At 48.3% G+C, this 17,855-nt stretch overlaps 1 protein-coding gene across 7 annotated transcripts in view; it reads right to left on the bottom strand.

Annotated features, from left to right (window-relative positions):
* Nucleotides 1-17,855, bottom strand: part of TNN (tenascin N) — a 71,163-nt gene that overhangs the window by 43,359 nt on the left and 9,949 nt on the right. For all 7 annotated transcript variants that reach the window (XM_061383265.1, XM_061383268.1, XM_061383269.1 and 4 more), the window contains 5 exons: nucleotides 15,667-16,107; nucleotides 13,843-14,217; nucleotides 12,258-12,521; nucleotides 8,845-9,030; nucleotides 7,473-7,562 (listed from right to left, as the gene is read on the bottom strand). In XM_061383265.1, coding sequence (XP_061239249.1) covers nucleotides 7,473-7,562; nucleotides 8,845-9,030; nucleotides 12,258-12,521; nucleotides 13,843-14,217; nucleotides 15,667-16,072 — 1,321 coding nt within the window. In that variant the 5' untranslated portion in view covers nucleotides 16,073-16,107. The remainder of the gene's footprint in view (nucleotides 1-7,472; nucleotides 7,563-8,844; nucleotides 9,031-12,257; nucleotides 12,522-13,842; nucleotides 14,218-15,666; nucleotides 16,108-17,855) is intronic.

Below are 17,855 nucleotides of genomic sequence, written 5' to 3'. Positions count from 1 at the left end.
GGGGGTTGAGTGGCTGAAAGTGAGGCTAAGGAGGCAAGGGGATGCCTTTGAAAGTCATTGTAACAACTTGGCTTTTGCACAGAATGAGATGAGAAGCTTCTGGGGGTGGCAGAGAGGGGCGGTGGCTCACAGAATAGTATGATCTGACATGTTATAAAAGGACCCCTCTGGCTGCTGGAGAGAGTACAGACTATCGCAGGTCAAGAGCGGAGTCCCCTAGGAGGCCGCTACAACAGTTAATGTGTGAGATGACAGGAACGTGGACAATTGTGGCAGATGAAAGAGGACTGGGGAGACTGCAAAGACAGAGCTGCCAGAGTCCGCTCGGGAATTTGACATGACTATAATGACTTGTTGGTTTGGGTCTTGAGCAATTTGCAGAAAGTGGCGACATTTACAGAGATGGGGAGATCTTTGGTACTGGTATTACAACAAATGCTAAAGGAACTTCTCTAGGCAGGAAACACAAGAGATGGGGAGATATGAGGGAGGGTAGAGTCTCCAGAAGAGGCCAAGGAGAGGAATGGGACCAAAGGTTTGCTTTTGGACTTATTAACTGGGAACTGGTAGAGTCAAGATTTGAATCCAGTCCCATCTACCTAAGACTACAAATTTCCACCTTATACCACTACCATTGGCCTCTTCTTCTTTTTTTAGTATTTATTTGTTTAGCTGCATCCAGCCTTAGTTGTAGCACACAGGAACTTCATTGTGTTACGCGGCATTTCAGGCAGACTCTCTAGTTGTGGCACGGGTTCAATCGTTGCACATGCAGGCTTAGTTGCTCCGAGGCAAGTGAAGTCTTAGTTCCCCCACCAGGGATTGAACCCATGTCCCTGGCATTGCAAGACCGATTCTTAACTGCTGGACCACCAGGGAAAGGCCCCCATCAGCCTCTTCTTACAGAACTATGACTACTACTAAGAATGCAAAAAAAGTGTAAGCGTTAGTCGCTCAGTCGTGTCCAACTCTTTACAACCCCATGGACCATAGCCCACCAGGCTCCTCTGTCCATGGGATTCTCCAGGCAAGAATACTAGAGTGGGTTGCCATTCCCTTCTCCAGGGGATCTTTCCAACCCAGGGATCAAACCTGGGTTTCCCATACTGCAGGCAGATTCTTTACCATCTGAGCCACCAGGGAAGCCCACTGCTAAAATGATAATAATCAGTTGCAAATAAAATAAAATATGATCTGAAAATTTCTTGTGACCTGAAATCCAGCAGCACTGGTGGATTGGAACTTGGAGGGGCAACTAGAAAGAGGACATGATCCCAGGCTGTCACCTCTGGGAGACTGGGGCTGGGTGTATCTCACACCCACTGGCAAAGTGGGTCTCTTGGGATGAAAGGGCAGTGCGTTCAGAACACAGACACCAGAAGAGCCTAGTCCTGGGCCTCCGGAGGCTCAAGCAGGCTCTACGAGGATGCTCAGGAGAAAGTGTGTACCCTGAGGGAGAGGGCTCCCTCCTCACCCCATTGCCCCTCTCTGTGCAAAGCATGATTCTGCACATTCAGGGAGGATATGAAGAGAGCCTCCAATGGTGATATGTCACTTTGGGGAAATCAGTGCTAAACTGGGAGTGGGGACACTTTGGCAAAGTGAGGATGGGGAACACCCAGAGAGTCCTGCCTCTTGAAGTCCCTGGCCCCCATCCTCTCCCACATCTGTACAACCCCCAGGCCTCTCACCACCTCCCCCTGCCCCAGATCAGTACTTGTCACTATGGCTGCCAGGACCCTCAGCCCAGGCCCACGGCGTTGTAGGGTGAGGGCTGCCTGAGTGTGCAGCCCTGTCAAGATCCATCAAATCCACATGGCTAGATGGAGGAAGCCTTATGTTTTTATAATCAAGTTTGATAGAATAATATATGAAAGGCACCTGGCATGTAGTATGTGGTCAATCAATGGCACCTGGGTTTTTCAACACTATAGTTTTACAGGTCATTCGCAAAAAGTGAGCTTATGTAACACACCTCTTCTTAGAGAAGAAAAAGCACATAAGGAATGAGCATGAGACAAAGGGCTACCTATAGGATTACACACCAATTTAGCTCTGTGGCAGCCACTACAATACTCTGATATCTGGGAAACAGAGATCAGAAAGATTAGAGAATGACCCTCAAAGAAGAAACTGAATGTTTCCATATATCCCCTCGTTTTCGGATTTCCTTTCTACCTAGACAACCACAGAGCATCAAGGAGGTTCTCGCTAGTTTACTATTTTATACATAGTTGTGTATATTATATATGTCAACCCCAATCTCCCAATTCATCCCACCTCCTCTTTCCCTGCTTGGCGTCCATACACTTTTTCTCAACGACTGTGTCTCTATTTCTGCTTTGCAAATAGGTTCATCTGTACCATTTTGCATATATATAACTGATTCACTTTGCTATACAGCAGAAACTAATACAACATTGTAAATCAACTATACTCTGATAAAATGTTTTTAACATAAACAGTAATGAGGGCAGGCTTGCCTTTACATATAATAAAATTATGATAAGTCCAAAAAAAAAAAAAAAAGAAAGATGAAGGAAATCTTCTTCTAAAAAAAAAGAAAGAAAAAGAAACTGAATATTGTCTTTCCATCACTGCCTGTGCATTAAGGACAGTCCTAAAGAGACGTGTTAGACTGCATCTGTCCCACTTGGGTGAACAGGGCTAAGCTACCACCAAGGATTATGGGAACCGATCCAGGGAAGTACAGATTTCTGGCACAAGGCCTGATTTTGACACACAGCCCTGAGGCTCCTCCTCCTCCCCACAACAGTCCCAGCACCCCCAGGAACAGAGAAGAACCAGGAAAAAGCCATCTCGGCTATGAAGAGTGAGAAGGTAGGAGGCAAAATAGAATCATAGCATGTCAGAGTTACAGAGACCTCACTCAGAGAGGACATGTGACTTCTCCAAACTCATAAAGTCAGTGAGAGGCCGGGCTAGCCTGGAACTCGGGACTCCCCGCCCCCTTTCTCTCAACTCCCTAACAACAGCAACAACAACTTAAGTGTTTAAGAGGCTCTTTAATGAGCTGCTCCTCTCCTTGATAAATTTTAGGATGGGAATCGGATGCCAAGATACAGATGTAGGAGGAACGCCTCAGTGATAGGACCCCCCACAATGCACTACATCACTGGAAGGAGCCAGCTTACCAGGACCAAGACCTCCCTCTCTGCCAAGAAGGAATATGGGGATCATAAACAGTCTTTTCCATGGAACAAAGCCTTTTAGTAGCCTGCTGCAGCTGGCCAAATCTGAGATGAATCACAGCCACGGCTCAACTGGGAGATGGGCCCTCCTGCCCTGGCCCCAGCTTCCTCCTCAGGCTGCAATCTCCCACCTGCTGGACACTAGCAGCCCTGGTGGGAACTTTCTCGGGGCCATGGGAGGTGAGGGACATCTAAGACAAGAGTTATGAGGCTTGATAGGAGAGATTCACTTTTGAGTGCATGTATTAGGTGGCGTCAATGGTAAAGAACCTGCCTGCCAGTCCAGGAAACATTAGAGATGTGGGTTCGATTCCTAGGTCGAGAAGATCCCCTGGAGGAGGGCATGGCAACCCATTCCAGTATTCTTGCCTGGAGAACCCCATGGACAGAGGAGCTTGGCAGGCTGTGGTCCACAGGGTCGCAAAGAGTCAGACACGACTGAAGTGACTTAGCACACACACACTCAAATAAAGGTGAGCCCCATTTCAGAGAGATCTACAAAACTGGGGATACAGAAAAGGCTAGTGAGGAGTTCTAGCACGTAAGGACAGGTTTTTCTGCTTTATGATAAGATTCCCCCACACGGTTGGGTAGGGTTACAGCTGTCCTGGGTTTATGCTGACACCCTCAACAGCACAGGTCCACACTCCAACCCATGGCCACAGGCTTAGGGACAGCCTTCTCCATTCACAACAGCCACATGTAAGCCACCTAGCTGGCATGTGGAAAATGGCATAGTCAGGGCCTAAAATCTATGGAGACATGGGCTTGAGGGCAAGGATGGGGACAGGGCCTACACTACTGTTCTGAAGGTGAGTTCACTGAAGAGATATGTATAGTACCTCTTCAGTAGAGCTATAGTAGCTATGTTTTCTCAGGTCTCCTCCACTGCTGTTAATTGTGGCAATAAAATTATTCAAAAGATATCATATGTAGAGAATGTGCTCACAGAGATCAATCCATCTTCCTGCTGTCCTCGTCTAACTTTGCTTCTGGAAAGCAACTCTAAACTCAAATGTCATTCACTACTTTACTCTGAATCTCCTAAACTTTGTAGGCCTCAACAGTCTCATCTGTAAAATGGGAATAACAATGCTTGCAATGTTAGTAGAAGGACCAAAGATAATGTTCATGAAGCCCCTCGGTACCTAGAACACAGTGGGGCCTCAAAGGCTAGAGATTCTCATTATTTTTCAGCTACAAGGTGTAGGTGTGAGGTGGCTGTGAGAGACAGGAGTTCTGAATGATACGGGAGCTCATCTTGAAACAAAAAGGAGCTAGAGAAGGAAAGTTTTAGGGGCTGGGCCATTTCAAATGAAGCACTGTGTTTGGGAAGCAATGACAAGTGAAAAGGATAGTAAGAGTTGCCAAAACTTATTTCAGAGCATAGTCTCAGGGGAAAAGTTCTGAGAAAATTGTTAACAAGTGAATACGCTAGACCGTATGTTCTAATGTGCCTGGGAACACGTGAGATTATGAAAAAGCAAGGGGTCCTTTGTTTCAGACTCACTATGGAAAGGCATGAATTACAGATGTTATTACAAAATCATAAACATAAAAAAGTAAGAGAAGGAATTTGAAACTCATGCAGTCCAGCTTTCTATGTTACAGATGGAGCGTCACCTCTCCTGGTCTGAGGGGCCTGCCTCTCTGGTCATCTGATGTGATGCAGTTGTGAGGGTCTGATGGGGAAGTTTGGGAACACTTCTCCCTGGAGACACTGGCCTGGCTGATGTGTGCTTCTCCAGAAGCTAACCTGGTCCTGAGGTTTTTAGAAGTGCTTTTCAGTGCACTTTGAGCATGTTAACAGGGTAAGATTTTTCAGTCAACACTTTCTCTTCCATGGTCTGAGTTCCGCTGAGTGATTCGTTATGAAAAATATCTGAACTGTGCCAGCTCCACCCTGTACATGCATATGCCATTCTTATATTCCAGTGTGTTTTTCCATCGCACGGAATGCAAAACATCTGGAGAAAAGAGATTCTTCCCCTCCCTCTTAAATTAACTAACAGTCTAGCCAGGTGTGAGAGTGTTTCCTGACCTTAGAAATTATTGTGTCTTTTTTGGTCATGTTAATAAGGCACATAATACAAATTTATTTGCAATCCAATAAAATATCCCATCCTGCTTTTAGAATATAATAAGCAATAAAAATATTTCTTGAACACTCATGTTCTAGCTAGGATAATACACTTGAAAGTTTAATTGGCAATTCAAGGCCATTTGTAATTAAATGCTCTAGAAATTCAAGGGCAAAAATGGTTGCCATTTAACATGGTCCTAGAAGGCCTCAGTGGAGCGGCCAGTGTAGGGGCTGACCCTGGAGGGATGTGTGATGTTACTGCTGTGAGCCCTTGAAGGGCAGGGACCAGGGCTCGTCATCTATATATCTAAAGGAACCATGTCTCTAGGACCCAATGATACTTGGCAATTAATGCTTGTTGAACTGACTTAATTGACAGCTAGAGATAACAGTAGAGAATTTTCCAGGCAGGAGTAACAACATGAACAAACCCACGAGGTAGAGAGAAGTCTTCTGTGTTAGGGAACCCCAAGAAGCGTCCAGTTGCAGGAAAGCTTCCTGGTGGGAAATTCTGGGCACGACAATGGCCCAGGTTGGATGGGCCCACAAAAGCCAAGATAAAAGGACTCTATCTTACCCAAGACAATGAGAAGTCACAGAATTTTTTTAGTCAAGGAGTAAAGAGTATGAAAATTAACCAGAAATTCCCCGGTGGCTCAGACGATAGAGAATCTGCCTGCAGTGCCAGAGACCCAGGTTCAATCTCTGGGTCATGAAGATCCCTTGGAGAAGGGAAGGACAACCCACTCCAGTATTCATGTCTGGAGAATTCCACAGACAGAGGAGCCTGGTGGGCTACAGTCCATGGGGTCACAAAAGACACGACTGAATGACAGAAACTTTCAATTTCACAATGAACAGGGAAATAAATGTAGGTGCCCTTTTAGTTTTGCGTTCACCAAAGTGGACATCCGGGGTTCCAGACCCAGCCCTGTCACTTCCAAGCTGGGCAATCTTAAGCTTAATTTCTCTAAGCCTCAGCTGTCTCATATGTGACTTAGAAATAATAATAAGACCTACCACACAGGATCATAATCAGAACTAAATGAGATAATTCATGAGCAGTGCACAGTTAGTATAATGCCTGGGGCATGGTAAGCTCTCAATTAATTCACAGCTAAAGAAAAAGCCTCTAGAAGCAAGAAAAGACCTGCCGTTTTCCAGCTCACTGATGGTGATTCACTAGTCCACCGTTCATGCAGGCTGTACAGTATACACTGTATGGTTAAAAATTAATGTATATTTTATTCTTTATGATCACCCAACTATACAATTCTTTCACATCCCAGCTATGCAATCTGTTAGGCAACTGAAACAGTGAATTCAATTCTTGCACCATCTCACTCTTATTCTCACCACCCCAACCAGCTACTGCCAGGACTGAATTGAAAAGAACTACAAAACTTTTCAAGAAAGTCTCCAATTCAAATATCCCTTCTTTGCCGGCTCCAAGGATTAGCCTTTACCCAGCGGCATCAAGCTCACAGCCTCCCAACGTGACTTGGCAGGAGCACAGAGTGTTTGCACGAGGCTCACAATTCAATACGGGCTCAAGCACTGTCTAAAAACTAAAAATTACATAGGACATCTTGCATATAAAACTACCATGATTTCAAATTCTTTTCTGATTAATAAATTACAAACTTACTGTCAAATATTACTGATTCAGAGCAACATTTGTCATCATATATTTTCTTAATCCACAGATGCTAAATCTATTGCTACTCCCCTGCGAAAGTCTTTAATATCTCTTGACATTTTAAAGCAAACTCCCTGAGTGTGTTTGTCATGAAAAAACACCGAAATGACAAGCAAAAAGTTATAAATCACCTGTCTTGGGTACTGTGGAGCCGTGTGCCTAAGTCCAAGATAATAAATGCCTTGGAAAGAAGTCAGTGATTGAAGCTATTAAAATAAGCAGAAAGGTGTTGGAAACGGCCTATCCCCTTGACTCCAAGAGCCAGGTGGAGATTTTCAACAGCAAGAAAAATGTGAGATAGAACAAGTTTGCTTCCCCTCTCCTGCCCCGCGCCCCTCCACCAGAAATGTCAGTACACAGAGAGACTGGCTGTCTCTATACACAGCAGTACAGAGTTTTTATCCAAAGAGGAGTCAGCCAAGAATATGGCAGAATGAGAGCACAGGATGCATTCACAGTGCCTCCACGCGGTTCTTACCTGTCCTGCCATTCAGAAGAATCGGCTTGCCCTCGAGGTCTCCCCTCATGGGGATGACTGTGATCTTATATTCCGTCCCCGGCTGCAGACCTGGAAACAAGCAGCCAGTGCCGGGTTGAGAACGGGCTGTGGACCCTGGAGCCCCGGCACTGCTCTTCCGGGGATTCGGCAGAGCGAAGGGTGAGGCTGTGCGTCTCCCCTCAAGACTACAATCTACCTAAGGCAGCTAAAGAGCTGCAGGACCAATGGAACATGAGGCATCACTGAGGAGCTTACGGGCCAGATGGATGAGATGAATCTGATGAGGCTCTGGTTTCTTCCTTGGGCCATTAAGCACACATTTCCCAACTGTATTTATAGCCCAAATGTTTTTCTGCTCCCGACAATCATTTTCCCTCAAAAGTTTCTTTCCTTCCTATTGTAATAATTCACTTAACTTCTTCCTCTTTATTTTCTTTTTGTCTTCACTCTACTTGGCCTTTTCTGTTTCTTTTTTGTTCTTAATTTTTGTTGTTTCTCTGTAGCCACCACCTGAATGCTTGTTCCTTGTGGCACAAAAATTCAGACTTTGGTGACAAAATGCAGGCAAATGGTAGCATGTATGAGGCACAAAACATTGAGAACCCCAAGATGACCTCTCAAGACAGAAATCAGAGGGTGGAGGGCAGGACAAAGCCCCAGAGGAGGACGTACCAAGGAGCTGGTAAACCTCAGGGCCCCTCACTTGCACCAGCCCCTTCCAAGGCCATGTGCGTGGGCATTCATGCTTATGTGTTACTTTTCTTAAAGAGGGTCCTGAAAACTGTGCAAGCCTCAGGTGCCACAAAACATTACCCAGCCCTGCGTGGCCCCGTTGTGTTTGCAGCCATCTGATTTCCAGTCTTCCAGTATTTGCTCAGTCACCTGGGATGAGGAATGCCCTACTCCTGGCCGCCTAGCTCAACTCCTTCCACATATGATGCTGAACAAACCAAGTTCAACCAATTTCTCAATGTCTCTCTCTCTCCCACACCACACACACACACACACACACACACTCCATTCTTCCAAAAAGAAAGCCTGTCTGCCAACAAATCCCCTCTGAGACACAGAGGCTTCCAAGGGGTTAGCTGACTTGGAAGAACATTTCAGATGTGTAATCTGCGACCCGGGTGCTCCAAGATCCTGGAGTCAGCCCTGGGATGCTGGAGCAGAGTCTTCAGGCCCCTCAGAGTGGGCTCACCTCTGTGAGCTCCTGGAGTCAGGGTTCAGGTGATTCTCGAGGCCTCAGAATCCTCTGTGCACAGAGCTGCAGCTGCTGGTCCCCATGCTCACACCGTCCCCACCTCAGCATCCACACCAAGCATCTCACATCCCCAGTGCTGGCTCTTACCCGTGATGTCGTATCGGCTCTTGGGGTCACCGCTCTTGGGCACGGTGACCTCGGCCACCTCCTGCCCTGTCAGGGGGCCATACTGCAACTTGTAGTAGTCCACCTCGGTCAGGGGGTTCTCCCATTCCACATCAAGGGAGTTCTCAGTCTCATCCGTCACCCAGGCAGTGCCAGGCACAGCAAGATCTAGTGCAGGGGTCAGGGAGGGCAAGAGAAAGCGGTGAAGACCAGGGCCCCCTGTCTGTAACAGGCCGTTGGCTACCAGGTCAGCTCCCATTCTTGACACTCTGAATGGAGGCTGCAGCCCCAGGACATGTCCTTAAAATGTGTTCTAGAACTTCCAAAGCAGCACATAACTGTTGGTTTTCACACTGTCTATGGAGGACAGACTTTCTTCCAGGAAAACTTCTTCCCTATCCTAGCCCATCAGATGCCAAGCAACCCTCCCCGTCCACATTGCCATGGCCAAGCCCTGAACCTCAACTCCGAGGCCAGCCGTCAACATTCTCGGCATTGGGGGCAGTCACACTGCTCTGAACCAAACATTCACTCTTTAGCTCTTGAGAGATGCAGCCCCATGACAAGACTCTCAAGGCCATGTAGAGTTTGGGAAATATATTTCAAATTCCTTGGACTGCAACACTGGTAATACAACCAGCTCCTTCCTTGTCTCCCAAATTACAGTTGCTTCCCCTTCCTCAAATTCTCCTGTAAGATTTACCCCTAGGCAAAACTGTAAAGTAGCAGAATTTTAGCTTGGTCCTTTGAAGGATTCTTCCTGCACCTTCTACCAAATTTTAGCACCTCTCCCAGATACCTGATATCCTCAGCAGCTCTACCAATTGATCCCGTGAAGGAAGAAAGTAACTGTGCATAGTTCTTCATGCCCTGCTGGCTCAGTCAGTAAAGAATCCGCCTGCAATGCAGGAGTTCGGTTGTTAAGTTGTGTCTGACTCTTTGCAACTCCATGGACTATAGCCCATCAGGCTCCTCTGTCCATGGGATTTTCCAGGCAAGAATACAGAGTGGATGGCCATTTCCTTCTCCAGTGCAATGCAGGAGACTGGAGTTCAATCCCTGGGTTGGGAAGATCCCCTGGAGAAGGAAATAGGACACCCACTCCAGTATTCTTGCCTGGGAAATTCCATGGACAGAGGAGCTAAGCAGGTTACAGTCCATGGGGTTGCAAGAGTTGGACACAACTGAGGAACTAAACCATACTACTGCCACACGAAGTATTAATGGCTAAATGTTCACCCATCCACTCAAAAGAAAATGAAAATATGATGCCTGTTACCAAGGAACGGATTGCTGGTGTGGCTCTGTGGGAAGGACTTTTGGGTGCTGGTGTTGGAGAGGGGTCTGGGGTCTCTGGGAGTGCTTTGAATTCCAATGGCCACATCCCAGGCCAGTGTCAGCTGGCCTGAAGTTTGGAACAGGAAAGCCAAGCCCTAGACTCTCAGCCTCACCCCTCTCCTCACCTCCTATGCCTTGGTTCTGAAGGTGTTCCCAGCAGGCTGACTAACCCCTTGTCAAGGACAAAGAACAGAGAATTTGTGCATCGGTCAAGGGGCAAAATCTCAAGGCCTGTGGCTCTAAGTGTTTCTGAATCTCTCTGTTATGGATAAAGAGCTTCACGGAGCCTTTTCCCTGAAGCACTCCCTCTCAAGCTTTGCCTTTCACCTGCCAGCCTCCAGGTTCTTCCCTCAAAGATGGCAATTCTATTCTTTTCTTACCACCAAAATGGACAGGCAGCCAGATATTTCTGCAAAGACACTGCATTCCAAAGGCCCATCCACCTGGATCTCCCTGGACTTTCCTTGAGAGTTTAGGGAAAAATAGAGGCAACTCATTTTATCACACCTAGAACAGTGCCTTTTTGTTTTTTTCAAGTCATTCAGTCATGTCCAACTCTTTGCAACCCCATGGACTATGGACCCTAGACTTCATGGAATTCTCCAGGCCAGAATACTGGAGTGGGTAGCCTTTCCCTTCTCCAGGGGATCTTCCCAAACCAGGGATCAAACGCAGGTCTCCCACATTGCAGGCAGATTCTTTACCAGTTGAGGCACAAGGGAAGCCCAGGACAGTGCCTGGCAATGTTCAAGTAAGTGTTCAATAAAGTATGCTGAGAAAAGGAATGAATTTGAACCCTTGAAGATCTAGGCTGTCTCAGGTACTTTCATAGGAATGAATAATTTCTAAAGAATAAGCAGTGATGCTTGTCCTTACAAACATCTTGGTAGCATTTAGTGGTGCCCTAGAGATTCTGTCCCTCCAGATCCATCTGCCTTCCTGTTCTGTATCCCAGATTATGACCTCTATGAAATGTATTAGCTGGGTTCCCTGGCCCTCTGATTTCTGGTCATGTGCAGCCAGTGAGAGTCACCAGAAGACCAGAGGGCAGACAGAGAGTTTGGGCAACTGTTCTCCTTCACTGCCTCCTGATGAGGACACAGTGGACTACCTGTGTTCCTCTACCAAAGGCACTTCAACAGGCAGCCATCTCCTAAAGCTCTTTCTGGGTTCCAGTACCAACTTCCATCCCCTGTCCCTTCAGACTGGGCTGGATCCCCACTGACACTAGTCCTGGAGTATTTCATCATCCAAACCCTACCTATACCTTTATAAATAACCTCTTCACTAAACTTTCTAAGCTGCCCCATTTGTTCCCTCTCTTTCCTGCTAAGATGAATCTAACTGATACAGGTGGCCTCAGCAGACCCCCAATCATACGAACTTGACCTTGTTCAGAGGCTCAGTGAGGGCATGAGGATGCAGGTGTCCTCCATGGCTGCTTGTACATGGGTGCCAGGGTAAGCAGAGAAGACTCTTGAGAGTCCCTTGGACAGCAAGGAGATCAGACCAGTCAATCCTAAAGGAAATCAATCCTGAATATTTGTTGGAAGGGCTGATGCTGAAGCTGAAGCTCCATTACTCCGGTCACCTGATATGAAAAGCTGACTCACTGGAAAAGACCCTGATGCTGGGAAAGATTGAGGGCAGGAGGAGAAGAGGATGGCAGAGGATGAGATGGTTGGATGGCATCATCAAGTCAAGGGATATGAACTTGAGCAAACTCTGGTAGATGGTGAAGGACAGGGAAGCCTGGTGTGCTGCAGTCCATGGGGTTGCTAAGAGTCAGACTCAACTGAGCAACTGATGAATAACAATCTCAGGAAATGGAGAAGAGCTTGTAATTCCCAATCCAGCAGGCTCCATCACTGGCTTGGAGGAGCAGCACGAGGGGAATAAGAATGGAGACTTTTCTTCAGAACCTAGGATTGCAGCAGCTGTGTTTTACAAACTCCAAACCAGAGTAATGGCCTGAGTAGTAGAATGGTACTTGTGGGGACAATGGAAGAAGATGTATAGAGCAGGACCTCTCCTGGGAAACCTGGCTGCTTCCTCACCTGTGGTGGCCAGTAGATGCTGTGGGCTGCTGGAAATGTCTTTCTTCACGTTGCGCAGGGTCACAATGTACTTGGTTCCAGGCAGCAAACCAAGGATCTCGTAGCGGTGCTGCTCCTTGGGCACTTTGATCTGCTTCACAGAGAGCTCCTTCCCCAGTGGGTAGTAGCTGAGGAGGTAGTGGTCCACCTGGCTGGAGGGCTCCCAGCTCACCAGCAGGGAATCCTCCGTGCTCTTGAGCAGCTGCAGTCCCTGGGGGGTGACCACTGCACACAGAACAGGAACAGGGGTGGAGACAGTGAGGGAACAGGGGTGGGGATCCATAGCCAAAACATATTCCTTGAGCACCTACTTTATATTGGGTTGGCCAAATCATAGTACCTGGACAAACCCAAATGAACTTTATGGCCAATCCACTGCTTAACACTATGAAGGTGGGTGTGGAGGATACACAGCCTGGGTAAGGCACCATGGTGGACCCCCAGAAGTTACTATCTAGTTAGAAGTTAATATTGACCGCTTATGTTGCCAGTGATGCTCCAAGTCTTAGTTCAAAACCATTCAACCTATGCCTTTAGCAAAAGTTAACATTAATCTTTAAACAGTCCAGAGATGAGAAAGAAAGGTACAAAAAAAAAAAAGAGAGAGAAAGAGAGGGAGAGAGAACCAGCTGGGACCAAGATGGTGAATATGACCTCCAACAGACCCTGAGTCTCACTCTACCCTGAATTTCTATAGTGGCATATTAAAGGACATGCCTACCAGCAGCCTTGACTGGGACATTAGGTGTCAAAAAAATGATAAAAAGAGAGTGGCACCCCACTCCTTTGAAAAAGCACTGTTCCTTCTCAGGTAGACTAATGTACACAGCTCCCCATCATTAACTTCACTCCTCCTTCCTTTGTTTTTACTCTTCAAAATTAAATCTCTCTTGCTAGGTGGGCCAGAATTTGACCTGTGCACTTAGTTCCCGCTTCTCCATTCTTTGACCACTGAATAAAGCTTGTGCTGTAGGGATCTCAGCTTAGGTTTTGTTATTGGCAGCTAGAACTGCAACCCTCCCCCAGCCAGGCAGAGATCCTCAGCAGGGCCAGGGCCGGAGCAGGTCTACAAGACTTCATTCAGTAACACCTACACACACACACACATACTAGATCACCTAAGACTCCTGCTGCTGCTGCTGCTGCTGCTAAGTCGCTTCAGTTGTGTCCGACTCTGTGCGACCCCAGAGACGGCAGCCCACCAGGCTCCTCTGTCCATGGGATTCTCCAGACAAGAACACTGGAGTGGGTTGCCATTTCCTCCTCCAATGCATGAAAGTGAAAAGTCAAAGTGAAGTCGCTCAGTCGTGTTTGACTCTTAGCAACCCCATGGACTGCAGCCTACCAGGCTCCTCCGTCCATGGGATTTTCCAGGCAAGAGTACTGGAGTGGGTTGCCATTGCCTTCTCCCCATGGGATTCTGGAGTAGACTAAATAAAGGTGGGGTGCCCTACTTAGGACAAAATGTAAACTATGGTTAAAGGGTGCCTGGACCATGGGGGCCGGGTCAGAAGAGAGGCAGGCCCAGGCGCATCTCCACTCTCACCCTGGGCGCAGTCGAGGCCGGTGAAGCCCTCCTCGCAGTAACACTCGCCCGTGTCACAGAAGCCGTGGCCGCTGCAGTCGCCGGGGCAGCGCCGCTCGCTGCAGTCCTCCGATATGAAATCCTCATGGCACTGGCAGACGCCACGCACGCATTCGCCGTGCCCGCTGCAGTTCTCAGGGCAGGCGGGGTAGGCACAGTCGGCGCCCACGTAGGGTGGCTCGCACACGCAGCGGCCATCCACGCAGCGCCCGTGGCCACTGCAGGCACCGGGACAGGCGAGCCGCTCGCAGTCGGCGCCCTCCCAGCCATGCTCGCAGTGGCAGCTGCACGTGTCCAGGGAAAAGGTCCCGTGGCCACTGCAGTGGCGGCTTAGACCTACCCGAGAGAGAGGGAAACAGTCAGCGGGGCCTGGAGGGCTTGTGAATGGGGAATTTCCATCCCTGGGGACCCTGAGAGCAGAAGATTTCAGAATTCTGCAAGACTCCTTCCCTAGAGGAAGGTAGGGTCTATAAGGGAAGACTAGGAGCCTGCCCTTTCCACCATGGGCCAGACTTGAACCTGAGAAATCTATACTTTATGCCTGAAAAGTCACAGGTACCACCCTAGCCCTTCCCTTTCCATCCCAAGCACTCCTGTGACTTCACTTGGTTCCCCCACCACCAACCCATAAAAGAGGCTAATTATTTAGTACTTTTCTATGAAAGCGCCTTAAATGCTCCAACCTAGGTATCAGTGGGCCAGGTTATACTAAGGGGCAGAGCTCCTGGGGTGGGCAGGAGAGAGTTAGGCTGGGTGGGAGTTTGTCTTGATTGGAGGAGCTGGACCTAGCAAGTCTGAGTCCTTAGGAAATGAGCTGAAGTTGAAGCCTGAAAGAAAGGTGGACCTGCAGAAGCTATAAAACAGCCCGGTCTCATTATGGGGATAACAGATGGGAGAAGGGTTAACCAGGCTCCCTTCTCTAATCCCAGACAGCAAGAGGCAGTTGGAGGGTGGGCCAGTCCTCCTGGTCTGCTCACCAGCCCCAGCTCCTGATTCCCAGAACATCCTCTTTCCTTCGTAAAAACTTTTGACGTTTGGTCAGAAGTTTGAAATTGCTCAGGGACAACTCTATGCTCTTTTATTGCATTTTATTCGCCCGCAGCGTCCTCCGTGTCTAGTTCTGCGTCTGGCCTATAGGAGGCGCTCTTAATGGTAGCAATTTCTTCCAGCATTAAAATGTATGCCAAAGTATCACTGATTATTATTCTTTGGAAAATAATATGAGCAGTTTATGTTGAAAAAAAAATGTGATGGAAGTGCTCACTATTTGTAAAGTCAAATTGTAGTACTTCATTACTATCGAACAGTTTGCTGAATAATGGGCCAAGAAATCTTCTGTACATCATCTATAGTTCTCAGAACTAGACTGGCTGATAGAACTCTCCTCAACGGACAGTTGAGGAAATGAGGAATTTGCCCAAAGTCACACAGTCAAGAATGGCAGGACTGAGATTTGAACCCAATCCTGTCTAGCTCCAAGCCGTCAGTCTTCTTTCCTCCTCAACCTGTGGCTTTCCCTTATAAAGGGAAATAGAGGTTGGATCCACAGGTAAACCGGCGCCCAGAAGTAGTCTCTTCTGAAAGCACTGACCCAACAGTCCAGACTCACTTTAAGAGTTGCTGGTCTCTCCCTGCTCAGGCTTGAAGATAACCCCTAGAGCTAGTACCAGATAACATCCCCCTTAGAGAAAACCCAGAGTGAGAGGCAGGGTGCTCACGAGCCTGGCAGAACACCTGAGGTGCTCATTCAGAGTTTGTTGAATGGATACCAGGTGGTGCGCTCACCAGCGGCTCCCGGGCAGCAGCGCTGGGCGCTGCACCGCTCCTTCACCTCCGCCATCTCTTCCTCCAGCTTCTTCACCCGGGCCAGGAGGTCCCGCACGCTGCCTGCCAGCTCACAGTCCTTCTGTGGCGTTTGCAGGCGGATGTTGTGCCTGAAGACGATATTCTGTTCCTCGGTCTCCTCTGGGGCCAGGAGCGAGGTTCCATCACCACGAAGGGGCTGGGGGTCAGCCTCCACCTGGACCAAGGCAGACTTGGGCACGTCGATCTTGTAGGTGTGGCTGACAGTAACCTGTTGCTCCTTCTCGCTGCATCCAGAAGACTCGAGAGTGGCTGGGGCCGAGGTCACCAAGAGCACAGAGCCCAGCAGGAGCACCAGGGGGAAGCAGAACCTCCCCTGGAGACCCATCCTTGGGGAGATGGGGAACTGATGCTCCTGGAAGCCTGCATCCAGAAGAACATGCAAAAGAAAGCCAGGGACATCTGCTGATGGAAATTGGCCTTTTTAATGGATTCTCAGGGTCCACGGGAAGCTGAGAAACCAGCAAAAAAAATTCATCCTTTATCTCCTGACGGCTCGAATTAGATTATTTTTTTGTTCCTCCTTCATACATTGCACATTCCTGCCTCCTGCTTTGCTGACACTGTTCCTACTCCCTGGGAGGCCCTCCTCTTCATTTCTAATTCTGTATTTCACCTGCACTTTAATAATAACAAGAACAACTTCTTGAAGTCAGGGCATACTTTGTGCCAAGCTTTGCTCACCCTAATCTATCCTGACAACACTAACAATTGTAGCTGTATGTGGAACACAAGTTGTGTGCCAGGCACTATTCTAAACATTCTACATTTATTATTTCATTCAATCGTCACAACAACCCTTCATGGAATATATGGTTATCCCCATTTTAGAGATAGGAAAACTGAGGCCCAGCTACCTCAAATGACTTGCCCACAGGCACACATGGCTGAGAGTGGCAGAATGTGAACCTGAGAAATCTGACACCAGAGTCCATTCTGGTATAGAGACATCGTGCTGCCTCATGAAGATGAGGAGGCAGAGGCTCATGGGATAGTGTTGACCTGGGTACCACGGCCAGAAAGGGCAGAACCTGTTCTCAGCCACTCAGGCGAGTGTCCCACTCACCACCTCTGCCCACAAGTGAGCAAAAGAGCAGAATTTCTAATCAAAAATAACTTCTCCACAAAGTCTTCTCTCACACCCCCTCCCTCACCTCAGCTGGAAATTAGCTCTCCTTCTGCAGAACATTCAGAGCAGGGTATGTGTCCCTCTGAGCATCTCTTAGCAGTGATTCTTGTCTTGTAATTACTCTTGGATGCAACCTGTATCCACACAAGCCTAAGCCTTTTAAGGCCAGGACCCAGAGCTAAGTCCTCTCAGGGACCGCCCCCAAGACAGGAGCACAGAGCCCCACATGCTGAGGGGTTCAGTCAGCCTCCAACTCCTCTGGTGCTCAGGTGATTAGTAAGTCAAGCCACCTGGACCAGAGCTGGCTGTTAGGTTCCACCTCTGCCGCCCACAGAAGGTGTAGACCTCTGGCACCATCTGTGTGCAGGAGGAACCCATCTCTCCTGGGACCCCTGGCCCCCATCTGGGATGGCACATTCTTGATCACTAACAAGCCGAGTCAGGGCAGATGCCAAGGACCTGGTTTGTACCTCACATTGACTCACAGGTGCTCAGTCACCAACCAGTACATCTCTCAGTCAAGCTGTCATCCAGAAACCAGTCTGCAGAGCTGCCTCCTGACAATGGACTCCTATGACCAACTCAAGACTCACAAGCATTTGTACTAGAGACGGGAGAAGTCAGGAAGCCTAGTCCTTTCCCGGTGGCTATGTCCCAGGCAAACTCAGGGTCTGCCTCTCTGTGTGCGAGGCAGCTCCTATGTACTGAAAGGACAAATGGAGTGGGTCCTAGGTGTCTATCCCTGCGAGTTCAGTTCAGTTCAGTTCAGTCGCTCAGTCACGTCTGACTCTTTGCGACCCTATGGACTGCAGCACGCCAGACTTCCCTGTCCATCACCAACTGAGTGTTAGCCTCCTCAGTTGTCAAGTGGGAATAACAGTGGCTGCTTGACTGCATTGTATGTGGAAGGCACTTAGCACCATGCCAGGCACATGTGTGCATGCTCAGGCACTTCAGCTGTGTCTGACTCTCCGTGACCCTA

The sequence above is a fragment of the Bos javanicus genome, chromosome 16 (assembly GCF_032452875.1).
Source record: "Bos javanicus breed banteng chromosome 16, ARS-OSU_banteng_1.0, whole genome shotgun sequence".
Classification (NCBI taxonomy): Eukaryota; Metazoa; Chordata; class Mammalia; order Artiodactyla; family Bovidae; genus Bos; species Bos javanicus.
This window is presented reverse-complemented; position numbering and strand designations above follow the sequence as displayed.